A 14,870-nucleotide genomic window follows, 5' to 3' on the forward strand; every position below is an offset into this window, starting at 1 on the left:
CTCTCCACGTGGCACACTTGTTATACATTCTCTTTGCGTCCATTAAAATATAACCATAAAAGTTTATTAATTTTTTAAAATGCTATGTTCATTTTATCCTATGGGAATTTCACCTCAAGTTTTAAAAGGGGAGGGGAGAGTTCTATGGATTTGAGTTAATAAAACAGCAAACACATAAGGTATACTCTAGTGTTCTAAACACTGACAAAATCTGTTTAATCTTATAGGGTTAAACGTATAAGGGTTAAACATATAAACACCAACAGGCTCCTTAATCTCTGTGTGCCTGAGCTTCTTCCTCTGTAAAAGGCAAATAAGGGAACAGCAGAGCTGGGACGTGAACGAGAGTTGGCTAGAGAATCCACGTTCTTCGCCATTCCACGACACTCCTAGGGTGCCAGCGCTTATTCTGTGGGGATCCAGAGGCAGAACCAACACCAAGGTCTTTCTGACAATGAAGGCTGCCCTCCAAAATGGAAGGAGTTCCCCGATTAGATGAGTTCCAGCGGGGACTGGTCAACTGATGTCAGTGCTCAGACAGAGAGGATCACATCCAAAGCTGCACGAGATCATTTCTAAAGCTCTTGTCAAATCCGAAACTGATTCCAGCACAGTGTGCAGATTTCTGAGACATTTGCATAAAAAAGTGATACAAAACTTAAAAATGTAACTTTGTCAATACAATGTACCCTTTCTTCAGAATTTTTAAAACTCTACTCCAACTTTATCATCTACCCTGACTCAACTGCACTTGAAAGGTTCATAACAAATCACCCAAATTTATGCTTTCTGAATATTATTTATTATAGAAAGAAACAGGGTTAAAGATACTCTTGGCTGGTCTCCACTATGTTTCCTACTTTTCACATTCTGAGCTATAAAAATATACTGACAATAACAATAACAACTTCACTTGTTTCCTCTATGGTAAAATGGGTTGATTAAACGAAATGAAATTAGATTTCTAAAATACCTTCCTTTCTAGAATTCTAGCCATATTAATGCAGAAACTGACTTTTTAAGCTGGACTAGGAGATTTTTTTAAATTTAGTGGTTTAAAAGTACTGAACGTTCTAATGCAATGATAGTCAGGTAACCAGACATTATTTAAGTGGGAAGACAAATTGCCGGATTTTAAAAGTAAAGGACTTTATCATAAAAGGGGAGGCGACCTCTCAAGAGGAAACCGAATTGATGGAATGTAGTCTAGCTGAGAACTAGCTCCCTGGTCACCAAGGGAAATGCAAAAACAAACAAACCACCATTCCCCACCAAGACAAACAGGACACGTACATGCCCATGCACAACTTACTCCAGATTCTGAGAAAACACCAAAAGATTTTTCAGGAAAATAAATCAGACTTCTTCTATTGTGGTAGTTATAAAAAACATTTTTACCATAAAATCAGCCACTTAAAGGTCTCAAAAGGGCCATAATGTGAGGAAAAACAAAGATAGTAATCTCTTTTTTTAAGTATTGAATTTTCTTTTAAAAGACATTTTTTTCCCTGATCTCATCCTACAGAATATACTAATGAGTAATTGTACACTACCAAAGAAAAAGCCCAAATAAATCTGATTTTAACATCTACTTATACTTTGTCACCTATTCTTGCCTTTTCCCTCATTAAAAACGTGTCCTACAGTGAAATTAAAAAGAAAACCAACATAATAATCCACAGGCACACAAGATGCTGATTCAATACTGACTGCCCACTCATAAGAGTCCCTCACTGGCTGTGGAATGTGCTGCACACAATAGGCAAATCCAGGTCTATAATGAGGGCTGTAACTCCAATCCCATCTTCCGCACTCAAGAAAGCAAGTGACAACGTAAGTAAGAGACAGGATTTAGGAATAAGTGAATTAACTCTCATTACTCTCTTTTTTTAAGTACATCATTTGCAAGCTTTGCTTTGCTGCTTCAAGTATTATTTAGAAGGAAAATACTGTTGACATATTCCCCAACTGTATTTTGACATTGCCATCAACCACTGCCCTAGGGCAGCAGTTATCAGAATGTGGTCTGAAGACTCTTGCGGGGAGGGGGGGGGTCCCCAAGCCTTCCCTTTCCAGCTACATGTCTTTGTGAGCCCAGATTTTCTTCACCTACTTCAACCAATCATCAGGCAGCAACAGGTTGAACGCAGAATCCCACTGCCTGTGGTTAAGAATCCGCCTGCCAATGCAGGGGACACGGGTTCAATTCCTGGTCCAAGAAGATCCCACATGCCGCGGAGCAACTAAGCCCGTGCGCCACAACTACTGAGCCTGCGCTCTAGAGCCCGCGAGCCACAACTACTGAGCCCACGTGCTGCAACTACTGAAGCCCGGGCGCCTAGATCAGGTGCTCTGCAACAAGAGAAGCCACCGCAATGAGAAGCCTGTGCACCACAATGACGAGTAGCCCCCGCTCGCCACAATTACAGAAAAGCCCGTGCGCAGCAACGCAGACCCAACACAGCCCCCACCAAAAAAAAAAAAAAAAAAAAGAATCCCACTGCCTTCTCTTAAGCCCACATTAAGAGATAACAAAAATGTAAAGCAATGCCAGTCTTCTTACTAAATTGTTTTTTGTTTTGGAATATGCTGTTATCTTTAATCAAAAATATGTTGTTACCATCTAATGAGTTATTACTGCTACTTTAAGTAATTAAATATTTTAATAGGTTCTCAGTTTAATTTCTAATAGAGTAATATTGATAGACAAAACCCACATAAACACAAGCTCTTTGAGGTCCTCAGTAATTTCTGAGAGCATGGGGATCCTGAGTCTAAACAGTCTGGAAATCCTAAAGGACTAGTTAAATAGATCGCACTATATCCCTCTAATGGATTATTATACCCACCATACCCAGGACAAATGTTTAATGAATGACACTGAGAGAGTTGTGAAACACTCTGAATAAAATAAACTCATTTTGTTTAAAACTTTGGCTACGTAGGTAAATTTTTACAATGGGAAAAAAACCTAGAGATATGTACAAAAGACTAAGGATCTCAAAGGCAGTATTTTCGGTCATTTTAACTTTTTCTTTTTTGTACTAAATTGCATTACGGTGGGTGGGGGGACAGTCTGGAGCAGCGTCTCCCAAAGCGTGTCCTATGGAACACAAGTGCCACAACGCGCTCCAGGGAAGGGCCCATGGTCGACCTGGACAAATGCGGATTATACCCCTGCGCAGCGATTCTTCAACATGCATGACTGCGCTAAAGGTTCTGAGAAGTCCTACAGTAATGAAACCTGTTTAACAGCATTTCCCAAGCTTAGGTGAACAGACACCTTTTACCAAGTAACACCTATCCATGTAACATCCTTAAGAAGCACTGCCTTAGCAATCAACGTATCCTATATAACAGTTTGAAGAGGAAGCCCACAACTGATCCTTTATCCTTACTGTTAGAAATCACCATGTCACCATTATCTAGAAAGGATGACCTCTAGTAAATGACACCTACAAATCCAATTGAGAATTTGGGGGGTTATGTCAAATACATTTTTTTACATTTGCTTTAGTAAAATAATTCTACAAAGGTATAAATTTAATTCATATAGATTCTGGGACTTGAAAAATTCAAGGAAAGATTTTATTATTTATTTATTTATTTTGGCCATCTTAATTCCCCAACCAGGGATTGAACCTGCACCCCCTGCAGTGGAAGCACGGGGTCCTAACCACTGGAACGCCAGGAAAGTCCCAAGGAAAGGTTTTATTTACTTTTTAAAATTACTTATGTATTTGGCTGCAGCGGGTCTTAGCTGCAGCCTGCATGTGGGATCTAGTTCCCTGACCAGGGATCCAACTATGAGTCCCCTGCACTGGGAGTGTGGAGTCTTAACCACTGGACCACCAGGGAAGTCCCCCAAGGAAAGGTTTTATTTTTTCAAACGAACCCTACCATTACAATTCCATTCATTCATTCATTCATTTATGGCTGCACTGGGTCTTCACTGCTGCGTGCAAGCTTTCTCTAGTTGCGACGAGCAGGGGCCACTCTTTGTTGCAGTGCACTGGCTGCTCACTGCAGTGGCGTCTCTTGTTGCAGAGCACAGGCTCTAGGCACGCGGGCTTCAGCAGTTGTAGCAGGCAGGCTCAGTAGTTGTGGCTTGCAGGCTCTACAGCGCGGGCTCAGTAGTTGTGGCGCAGGGGCTTAGTTGCTCCGCAGCATGTGGGATCTTCCCGGACCAGGGCTCGAACCCGTGTCCCCTGCATTGGCAGGCGGATTCTTAACCACTGCGCCACCAGGGAAGCCCCGGAAAGGTTTTAAATAGCAATTCTTAAGTAAAATTTTCTTTGATGAAAAACATTCAGTACATCGGACCGTAAGTCATTCGTTTAAACGATGCACATCAGTGAGTATTCTCTTGAAGGGGCAACCTGCACATACAGGCAGTTCCTGGCGTGGCTGACACTCCGCCTGCTGAGGGCCTGCTACACCCCTGCCTCTCCTCCACCCCGGCCACCCCAGGCAGTGCTGCCACCTGGGTACCAGGGGGCTTGCTGGCCCGGGTCTCCTCTCTTCCGCTGCCTCTCTTTCGTTTTTGGGGTCGCAATGAACAGGCCTCACTCCCTCGGTTTCCTCGCACAGGCTGGGTCACTCAGATCATCGGGCTCGTAGTCCCTCGACCTTTCTCTTCCTGGAGGCTCCTCTTCATTCCACGCCTAAGCCAGCATGCCTCACACATTCTTTGAAGCTGCTCTACTACTCCAAGGCCTACTTACCACAAAATGGGAACCAGCATTTCGTTGGTTTATATAACGATTAATATTATAATGCTGTGTGTGGGCTGTGTTTTACTGCACATTTGCCTGATTTTCAACTCGTAATGGGTAAACTGGTTTCTGACCATCACTTTCGGAGCTTTAAGCAGTTTGTAACCATGTTTCCAGGGGAAAATATAACTTGAGTTCCAATCTGAATTCCTAATAGAGTGATATGAATTTGCCTTTTCAGGTCATCTGGGAATCAGAAATGGGTCCCAGGAAACAATACATCAAGACAAAGCCAGGTTAAGGCAGCTGAAGACAGCACAGAGCTGGGGTAGTCTCACCTGGGCTGAGCTCCCCTGACCCAGGCAACCCGAGCTCAGAGAAATAAAATGTACCTGAGCATTTCAGGAGACAAGATTTCAACCTGACCAGAACTAGACACGGACTGACTTTTGTTAGCCACCACTGGGGGGTTCCTCAGGTGCCAGGGTTCCACCACCGCCCACTGCACCAGCTTGCCTCAGTTTACCTGTCTGTACTTGGGTTTTCCAAAAGATAAGCAGGTACAGTCAGGACTGCTCTATTCCAAGGCAAAGCTTCTGCTCCAAATCCCCACCGGCTCTCCTATACCCCTGAGATGAGTTTCTAGATAAAGCAGAAACTTCAGGAAACCCTTTTAGCCTTCTCCCTTCAGGCTTAAACAACCGAAGCCTGGCCTGAGTGGCCCATGTTTGCTTTCTCATTGTCCCTGGTTCACTCTGTCCATCAGTACTGAAAACCACATAAGCATACACCATTTTCACAGAAAAAGAAAAAAGTGCAGTGAAGACATACTTGCCTTATGCATTACTTTTTAAAAGTAGCGATAAATATATCAAACCTTTCAATACTCAGAAAGGACTAATTCTAGAAAAAACAGGGTCAGCAAACTTTATTAACTGAATAAGCAAATATATTAATTACTGGCACTTATGACCTTTCTAAAACACTTCATCAAACAAGTATTAATGTTGCAGTTATTATTAATTGAAGTCACAATTGGGGGAGAGGCTATGTTACTAAATTATCCCACTGGTACATCTTCCTCTGATTAGAAAAGGTTTTAAAATGTCAGAGTTCACATAAAAAAGCATTTAATTCATTTTCCATTCTAGGCTTTGAATGTTTCTAAGATACAAATGGCTTCCCTTAATTAAGCAAGAGAAGGCTTCGTACACTTGGGCATGGACTTTTTGTTCGTTTGTTTTTTGCAGTACGCGGGCCTCTCACGGTTGTGGCCTCTCCCGTTGTGGAGCACAGGCTCCGGACGCGCAGGCTCAGCGGCCATGGCTCGCGGGCCCAGCCGCTCCGCGGCATGTGGGATCTTCCCGGACCGGGGCACGAACCCGCGCCCCCTGCATCGGCAGGCGGACTCTTAACCACTTCGCCACCAGGGAAGCCCGGGCATGGGCTTTTGAAAACCCCTGCCAAATGAAAAGTGCTCTATTCAGGAATCATGTGCAGATATTAATGGATATTTACAAACAACTCAGAAGCAAGATCAGGAACGTCGCCAACTTGGGGCTTTATAATTCAGGCTGAGGGATTATCAAGGGACCCTACCATTAACACAGCACTAGCAGATGAGGCGCTCAAAGGCCGAGAATGGCTGCTGCCTACCTTACAGTCCTCCCACCTTTCTTCATGACTGTGGCCCAAAGTGAGAGCGGCCTGGGGAGAAAATTAAATTCAGGCCAGTGCATTTTGCTACTTACTAGCTCCTCTGATAAACACGTGAAACGCGTGGCAAAAAGAAAGATTAGGGATTACCCAAGAATTTTAATTATTTCTGTTATCCTTGTTACTAATTCCACGAGTAATAGGAAACTGGCATGAATCAGTCAAGGCTCTTTAAAGGTAAATATAATCTGCTTGACGGAAAGGCTTTAATCCCCCAAGTCAAAAGCTACCCTGTTCCTCAATTAGCCTCTACCTCCCATGTGCTCGCATTGTCTATTGTGAACTGCGTATGCTCTGTCCTTCGCCAGGTGCTGGGGGACAGAGCAGAGTGTGCAGTCTCCACCCCGAGGCCACCAGTGAATAAGTCTTGCAGTGGCGGGAGGGGGATACATCAGTGGGGAGGTGCCGCTGAGGAGGGCTGGGCCTCAGCTGCTTCATCTGAGAGGTGCCCAGAGGACCCAGGGCTCTGGCTAAAACCTCAGAGTCAGGCCCACATTCTATTAATACTCTGGCCACATTAAGTCTATCAAGACTCAGGACCAGTTTCCTGGGTGTGCCGGGCCCCATGCCTGCTTTAACGCCCTGCTGCCATCTTGAAATTCCTAATAATTTTTGAACAAAGGAGCCCCACACTTTGACTACGCAGCTGGTCCTATCAATATTCATCATTAACTACGTCTGAGATACACAAAATGAAATGTGACTGGATTCTGCATTTCAGATGGAATAAATTTTGCTCTTTAAAAGTCACTTATCAGACAACCTCATACAAATCACTCAAGTTTTACACTATCTACAATTTGAGTTTATGACCTTCAATTTTTTTTTTCTTGGTGGTCCTTAAAATGAAAGTGCTGTATTAATACTTTTAAGATTTAGGAAGAGCTCAGAATAAATATGTCTTCACTACACTTTAAGCAGGTATTAAAGATGACATTCATGTTTACTGTTTTAAAATTCACTTACAATCTAAAGACATTTCTAAGTGTTTTACACTATGAATTGAAGATTGGGTAAGTAACAAACGGTTTAATTAAAGAATAAATCAAAGGACCAGACAAACCAATTTACTTCAACAAAGTACTCTTTAGCCAATCAGTATTAACAAAAATGTAATGAATGAAGAAATGTCATTTTCTAAACTAGTCATAGTTTAAGAATTCTAGTGTTTCTTACAATTCCTTTCATAAAGTTAAGCCCTAGATATTCACTCTGCTGTGACTGGGGTGTCCCCCAATCACTGGGTCTGCAGCATTGTACTAGCTCATCCCTCAGACCACAGGCAGAAATCAGGGCCTGGGGGATGGATGCTTGGCCACAGACGCTCTCAGCCTTTCTTCAAGTGAGAGGTGACAAAAACAAAGAGCTGCATGGCTGGGTGCCTGCAAAGGTTTGAGGGATTGATAAGATTTAGTCCTAAGGAAAGCTGACTGAAGTCCCAAACAATGTTTTGAAGAAAACGGTTTCTTTGTGAGCTAGCAAGTGCCCAGGCTGAATGATCAATTGTCAGGGACGTGTGAAGAAACGTCTCTTTTACAGGGAAGGCTACTTAAGTGCAGAGGACAGACCTTTCAAAGCTCCTTTCAACTCAAAGTCTAATGTCCTGGGTAGAAATGATATGGGAGATAGGGGTGAAGGAAGGAGTTGGTTGGATGAAATGCCAATTTATCCCGAGAGCAGGAAAAAAAATCAGCAGCTTAGAAATGTCATAAGAAAACACTTAGACAACTGTGAAATATGTATCTAATTTAAAAGATGCTCCTGGGAGTGATTATGGAGGTCAAGAGTGAATGTAGAATGGTGCAGCCACTCTGGAAAACAGCTTGGTACCTCCTCAAAATGTTAAACATAGAGTTACAAGACTCAGCAATTCCACTCCAGTTATACACCCAAGAGAACTGAAAATGTACGTCCACACAAATCCATGTCCAAGAGGACTGAACATGTTCACAGCAGCATTATTCAGAGAGTCACGAAGTGGAAAACAACCCAAATGTCCGTCAACTGACGAATGGATATATAAAACGTGGTCTGTCCACACAGTATGGAATATTGTCTTAGTCTCTCTGGGCTCTGTAACAAAACACCATAGACTGGGTGGCTTATAAACAACAGAAATTTATTTCTCACAGTCCTGGAGGCTGGGAAACCCAAGATCAAGGTGCCAGCAGATGCAGTGCCTGGTGAGTGCCCATTTCCTGGTTCATAGCCATCTTCCCATTGTATCTGCCGGTGGCAGAAGAGGCAAGGGAGCTCTCTGGGGTCTCTTGCACAGGGCCACTGATCCCATTCGTGAGAGCTCCACCCTCATGACCTAATCACCTCCCCAAAGCCCCCACCTCAAAATACCATCACATTGGGGATTAGGTTTCAACATATGAATTCTGGAGGGACACAAACATTCAGTCTATAGCAAATATTATTCAGCTCTACGACGGAATGAGGCACTGACACCCACTACAACATGGATAAATCCTGAAAACATCATGCTAATTCAAAGAAGCTAGTCACAAAGGCCACATATTATAAGGATTCCGCTGATATGAAATGTCCAAAACAGGCAAATCCATAGAGATAGAAGGTAGATTAATGGTTGCCAGGGGGGAATGGGAAAAAGGGGAATTTGGAGTGATTGCTAAGCGATATGGGGTTTCTTTTGGGGGTGATGAAAATGTGCTGCAGTTAGATATTGGTGATGGGTGCACAACTCTGGGAATATACTAAAAGCACTGAACTGCATACTTTAAAAGGGTGAATTTTATGGTATGTGAATTATATTTCAATAAACCTGTTTTTCAAATTAAAAAAGACTGGATGCAGTAAAGTCTTCTTTTGCCCTAAAACTATAAGTTCCAGAAAGTACAGATCAAGGTAGACTTGAAGAGTAGCAGACTTGAGAGAACAGTTCTTGTCACGAGAGAATGAGACTGGTTCAAAACATATTCGTGGGCTTCCCTGGTGGCACAGTGATTAAGAAACCACCTGCCAATGCAGGGGACGCAGGTTCGAGCCCTGGTCCGGGAAGATCCCACATGCCGCGGAGCAACGAAGCCCGCGAGCCACAACTACTGAGCCCGCGAGCCACAACTACTGAAGCCCGCGTGCCTAGAGCCCGTGCTCTGCAACAAGAGAAGCCACCGCAATGAGAAGCCCGCGCACCACAACAAAGAGTAGCCCCCCACCCCGCAACTAGAGAAAGCCCACGCACAGCAATGAAGACCCAACGCAGCCAAAATAATAAAAAGTAAGATAAAATTCAGACATAACTGCTGCAAAGAAAAATTCCAGGAAAAAAAAAATTCATGCCCGACCAAAGGTAAAAAAGAAACACACGGTTCTTCTTCTACCATGCCACTGCATACTTCTCAATGGGGTTCTGGAATAGAAGGAAGTTAACTTTCAGATGTATCTTATTGGTTTTTAAGAAGTTCTAAATTCCATGACTTTGAAGTAATTGAATCTTTGCCTAGAACTTTAAAAATAAAAAAGCCTTAGCAACATATCTTGTGGAAGTTTTTAATCTAACATCATCCTACAGCTGAATGAGAAAATGAACAAAAAGCTCTCTAAAACATAGGGAAGAAAGGATCTATCAAATAGGGGACAACTGGATGCTGTGCCCCAACTCCTAGGTGGTGGTGACTCTATGGAAAAACGGGCACCTTGCATCAGGCTGACATGCAGGCAGGGCAGGACTGTCATAGTCTGAAGGTTCCTAACTCTGGCCTTTGCATAGCCTCTACTGGTGTCAAAATGTCACTTGTGAGGGTTTGGGGTTTTTTAAACAGTGCAAGAACATGACACTGCATAAATCATTTCCACCAACTTTGAGTCTACATTCTGGAGACAGAACAGCTCTACTAAAAATCTAATATCACAAATCAATACCTTAAATTTCAATTATAAAAGATAAATTTCTTAAGTACCTCTGCTCTTACCAAATCATGACCAAAGTATATTTTTAAGAACATAATGATCTAAAAACCTCAATTAATCAGAAGGGGTGAGAAATAAGACTCAATGATTTTCAGAATAACCAAATCTATTTTGTTTCAACTCCTATAAGCGAAAACTCTATCCAAAAAATTCCATTTTCCTATCTTAGAAAGCAGTAACGAAAAAAATTCAATCCTTTTCTTTCATGTCTTAAATATTTAATATCCCTCAGGTTCCGCATCTCAAATGTTAAGAATTGGCTGAGTAAGCTTAACCAAGTCCTAAAACTAGTATCATGGAATTATAGCATTTTCTAATTCCAATACAAAAATGTTATCACATTCCATTAAAAATTCATTTATTGGTCATATTCCTCATACCTAAAACTTAATTAACTGCTTTTTTTGGCTCAAAAATCAAATAGTACTGACCCAGATAATGTATGATATGAATGCCTAAAACTTCCTTTTTAAAAAGAATTTCTAGGAAACTGTTTGGTTTTATGTTTTTTTTTTCCTGAGAGTAGGCTGCAGCCAAAAGCTGGACTCCAGTTAACTGAGGGTTCCAGTTAATCGAGTCACAGCTCTTAAATCGGAATACATTCAGGATTATTAATATTTTATTATTTCTTTAGCAGTTATAGGTCTCGTGAAATAAATTTACTTTCAGCAATAAAAATGTTAAGTGTAATATTTAGGTCTACAATAAAATTATTTTTCCTCAAAGTTGCTTGTGAAACACAAGGTAAAAACTTAAGCTTTCCCAAAAAGCTGAGAATTACAGTTTTTTTGAAAAATGAACTCGAAGTGGTAGCCACAGAGCTATAGCCGTCAAAGGCTGATACAGACTTTTATGATCTAATACTCCAATGCTGCAATCAACATAATGAATCCTTGAAAAATTACCTACTAATGAAGTCTTATATCCGTGTTGTAGAATTCAAGTTCCTTTATACTCTCTCTGTAATGCTTTTCTCAGTACGTAACACTTATCTGTCAGGTAAAAATTAGGATGTAAAGACACTACGTTCAGGGACTTCCCTGGTGGCGCAGTGGTTGAGAGTCCGCCTGCCGATGCAGGGGACACAGGTTCGTGCCCCGCTCCGGGAAGATCCCACATGCCGCGGAGCGGCTGCGCCCGTGAGCCATGGCCGCTGAACCTGCGCGTCCGGAGCCTGTGCTCCGCGACGGGAGGGGCCACAGCAGTGAGAGGCCCGCGTACCGCAAAAAAAAAAAAAAAAAAAAAAAGACACTACGTTCATTCACAAAACACTGAGTGCCTACTGTGTGCGGATACATATGTGAACAACACAGACCAAAATACCCTTCCACTTTGGGGCATATGTTCCAGTGAGGGGAGACAGGCAATAAACAGAATAAGTAAGTAACAGAGCGTGTCAGAATGCGGTAAGTGCTATGGAGAAAAGAAAAAGTGAAGCAGGGGAGGGAGGATTCAGGGGTTCCGAGAGATGAAATTTCAACCAGGATGGTGAGGAGAGGCTCCACTGAGAAGTCTGTGCGCAAACAGAAAAGTAACAGTGAATGTTATCTATTGGTTTTGAAACGCATTACAAGATTGCATTTATTTTAATTTAATATTCATATAAGCTTTCTATTTTCTCTATTTCAGTTTTCTATTTCCCAATCACTGACGGACTGGAGAGAAGGAAGGCAGTATAGGGCATGCCAAGGAAATTTCTCCTAATGTTTTGGTTTACTTGATTTTTTTTTGAGAACTACAGCTACAATTAAAGTGAAATTTAGGGTTCTCCATAAAACAACGAATTAATAGTCACAATGGAATTTATATTACAAAACCTCACATTCTCTCCTTGTTTATACGTTATCTTTCCCCCATTACTGAATGAACAGCAGTTACTAATGTCACACTGTTTTGCAGGATTAAAAATTCAGGTATCAGTTGAAATGATCACCTTTTACAATTAGCCCACAGAAAGTGTCCCCACAAGCTGCCTATTTAAATACAAAATTTATTTGTAACATCTCAAAATGAAATCGTTTTATTAGCATTTCATGGAACATTCATGAGACGTTTTTCTAACCTGCAAGCTGGAAAAAAAACAACAAATACAATAGAATAACTGATGTTTAAAATGTTTTTATTTGGAAGACTAAGATTCTTAAGCATTATAAATGCACCAAGAAAAGCTTAGAGAAAGTTAGCAAATTACAAAGGACTCAAGCCCTCAACACGTCTTTCACATAAGATTTCTGTTAGTCCGCCATAATGAAGACATTTGATAGCTGAAATCTTCAATAATGCTAATGGGCTAATTAATTAGCCCATTTGCTAATTCAATAATGAACACCAAATGCAGGTGAATGGACAAACTTAAGAAAATGTGGATTTTAACAAGAAATATTATCACTGACTAAACTAAATATACTTGAACTGTTCCCAAAATACCCAATCCAAGCACATATTTTTAAGCTGTGTGGGTTTTCCCCAAGAGAAGCAAACTTTGACATTTTTTCTTGGATCTATTAGACTTAGAGACCTCCATCCCACATCTGGAAAGAACATTTCAAACTTACCTTGATGTAAAATCAAACTGAGAACAATTAGCTACTTAGTGACTGAGACCTGAATTTGACAGTCAAAAGAATGTAGGAAATGAAATAAATGAAAGAAGTATTCAAAGTTTATCATCCTGGATGTGAAGAAAGGAACATACAACAAAACATGCACTTGCCTCTCCTGCCCCTTAATTTGTGAACACCATACCTCTCTTGATATGTCATGCCCAGAAAGAGAAAATGATAATTATTGTAAAAGCTTTGCTAAATTGAAATATGACCATTTCATTCGGCCTTCCATCAACCCTCCCCCTCTCTCAAAATTTCTGATTTAAAAAATCAGAAGGATAGATCCAAAGCACACCTAGATTACTTTGCTCCAAGGCCGAGGAAAATGTTTATGATTCCAAGATCCACTCGGAAGCACATATCTGCAATGCGTAAGCTTTTCGTTGGCAAGATCAGTCAATATCAGAAAGCGTGTAACGCTGAAAAGGTTAAGCGGTTGAAGGTTAAAACGACAACAAAACAATCGATTCACTAAGTAATATGTTTTGGCCAAGTAACCATAAAATAATTTCGGCCCTAAGGAATCAAAGAGGGGTTTCTCGTTTTTGCACGACCTAAATTACTGTCCGAAAAACTGCACCAAGGCGTCGGGGGTGGAGGAGAGGAAGATTTCTGACACCGGGTGAGACGACGGTCGTAAACCTCATCACAATTTCACCTTTGGGTGAAAAGGTGGGAGGGGAGCCAGAAGTTTCAGCCTCGGCTCGTTCGAAAACACGTTTAAAAGACCCTGGAAGGAGGCGGAAAAGGGCGCAGACGCCGCGTCCGCGGTAGAGCAGCAGCAGATAATCGGGATCTGGGGAAAGGATGCGGAGAAGTGGGCTCTTATGTAAGCACACACCAAAAATTGTGCGTGCAAACCCGGCCTGATGCACATCTCGGCACACAACACACGTACCCGGTATCTCACCCCAGGGATGCCTCCCCAGCCTGCGGGCGCTGCCGAGGAAGACTGACCGACGCTTCGGCCCTTCTGCACGTCCCCCCAGATCCGCGCAGCCACCAACCCGGCGCGGGTGCGATGGAGGCGGCCAGCTTCCCCCCGGCGCCTGCAGCGCGCGCCCACAGCCTCTTGCGCCGCGACCCAGAGCCGCGCGCCGGGCCCCGAACCCCGCGTCCCGACCCGGCTCCCGGCGCTCAGCCCCCGCGTCCCTACCCGGCCCCGACGCTTACCTCGCGCGGCCCAGACCCCGCCGCCGCACAGCAGCCCGGCCAGCAGCAGCCAGGCGGCCGGGGCCAGCGCGGGAGCAGGGCGGCGCAGCATCGCTCCGGCTCCCGGCGCCGCGGCCCGCCCGAGGCGGGAGCGGCAGGGACGCGCGCGGGGCGCCGAGCGGGGCTCTCGTGGCCCGAGGCCGGCTACTTGGCGCTGCGGCGAGCACCGGGGTCCGAGGAGGCGCCGCCGCCGTGACGCTGGGCCGCGCGCTCGGGCCGCGGGCGCCCTCCCCTCGGTGCAGGCAGCGCTTCGCTGGAGGCAGAGGCAGCAACTAAGATGGCGGCGGCGCTCTCTCTCGGGTCCGGCGAGGGTACCCGGCCGGGGGCGGGGTGGCGGCGGGAGGGGCGGGGAGGGGAGCGACGGCGAGGCGCGCGCGCGGCGCCCCGGGGAGCGCGCGGGGCGTGGGGTGGGGGCGGGGCGCGCGGGCCTACGGACCCGCCGGCGGGGCCTGGAGCGCGCGCCCGCGGGGCCGCGCCGGGGATTTGGGCCCGAGAGAGGCTGGGAGAGGACCCGGGGGCTGCACCCCCCTGTTAGCTGCCGCAGCCGAGAGCATCAACTCCTCATCCCCACGCGCGCTCACAGGCCCCGGAGCCGAGCGAGAGCTACCCTGGGGCCCGTGCCTCCCCTTTCTCCCCTTCCCAACCCCACCCCAAGCCAGCAGACCCCGCTGGAGGGTGCAGCCCA

At 44.3% G+C, this 14,870-nt stretch overlaps 1 protein-coding gene across 4 annotated transcripts in view; it reads right to left on the bottom strand.

Moving 5' to 3' along the window:
* The window catches only part of CLSTN1 (calsyntenin 1), a 79,293-nt gene extending 64,786 nt beyond the window's left edge, over positions 1-14,507 (bottom strand). For all 4 annotated transcript variants that reach the window (XM_032627102.1, XM_032627083.1, XM_032627092.1 and 1 more), the window contains exon 1: positions 14,147-14,507. In XM_032627102.1, coding sequence (XP_032482993.1) covers positions 14,147-14,237 — 91 coding nt within the window. In that variant the 5' untranslated portion in view covers positions 14,238-14,507. The remainder of the gene's footprint in view (positions 1-14,146) is intronic.
* Between the last annotated feature and the right edge of the window lie 363 nt (positions 14,508-14,870).

This window comes from Phocoena sinus, chromosome 1, assembly GCF_008692025.1.
Source record: "Phocoena sinus isolate mPhoSin1 chromosome 1, mPhoSin1.pri, whole genome shotgun sequence".
Lineage (NCBI taxonomy): Eukaryota > Metazoa > Chordata > Mammalia > Artiodactyla > Phocoenidae > Phocoena > Phocoena sinus.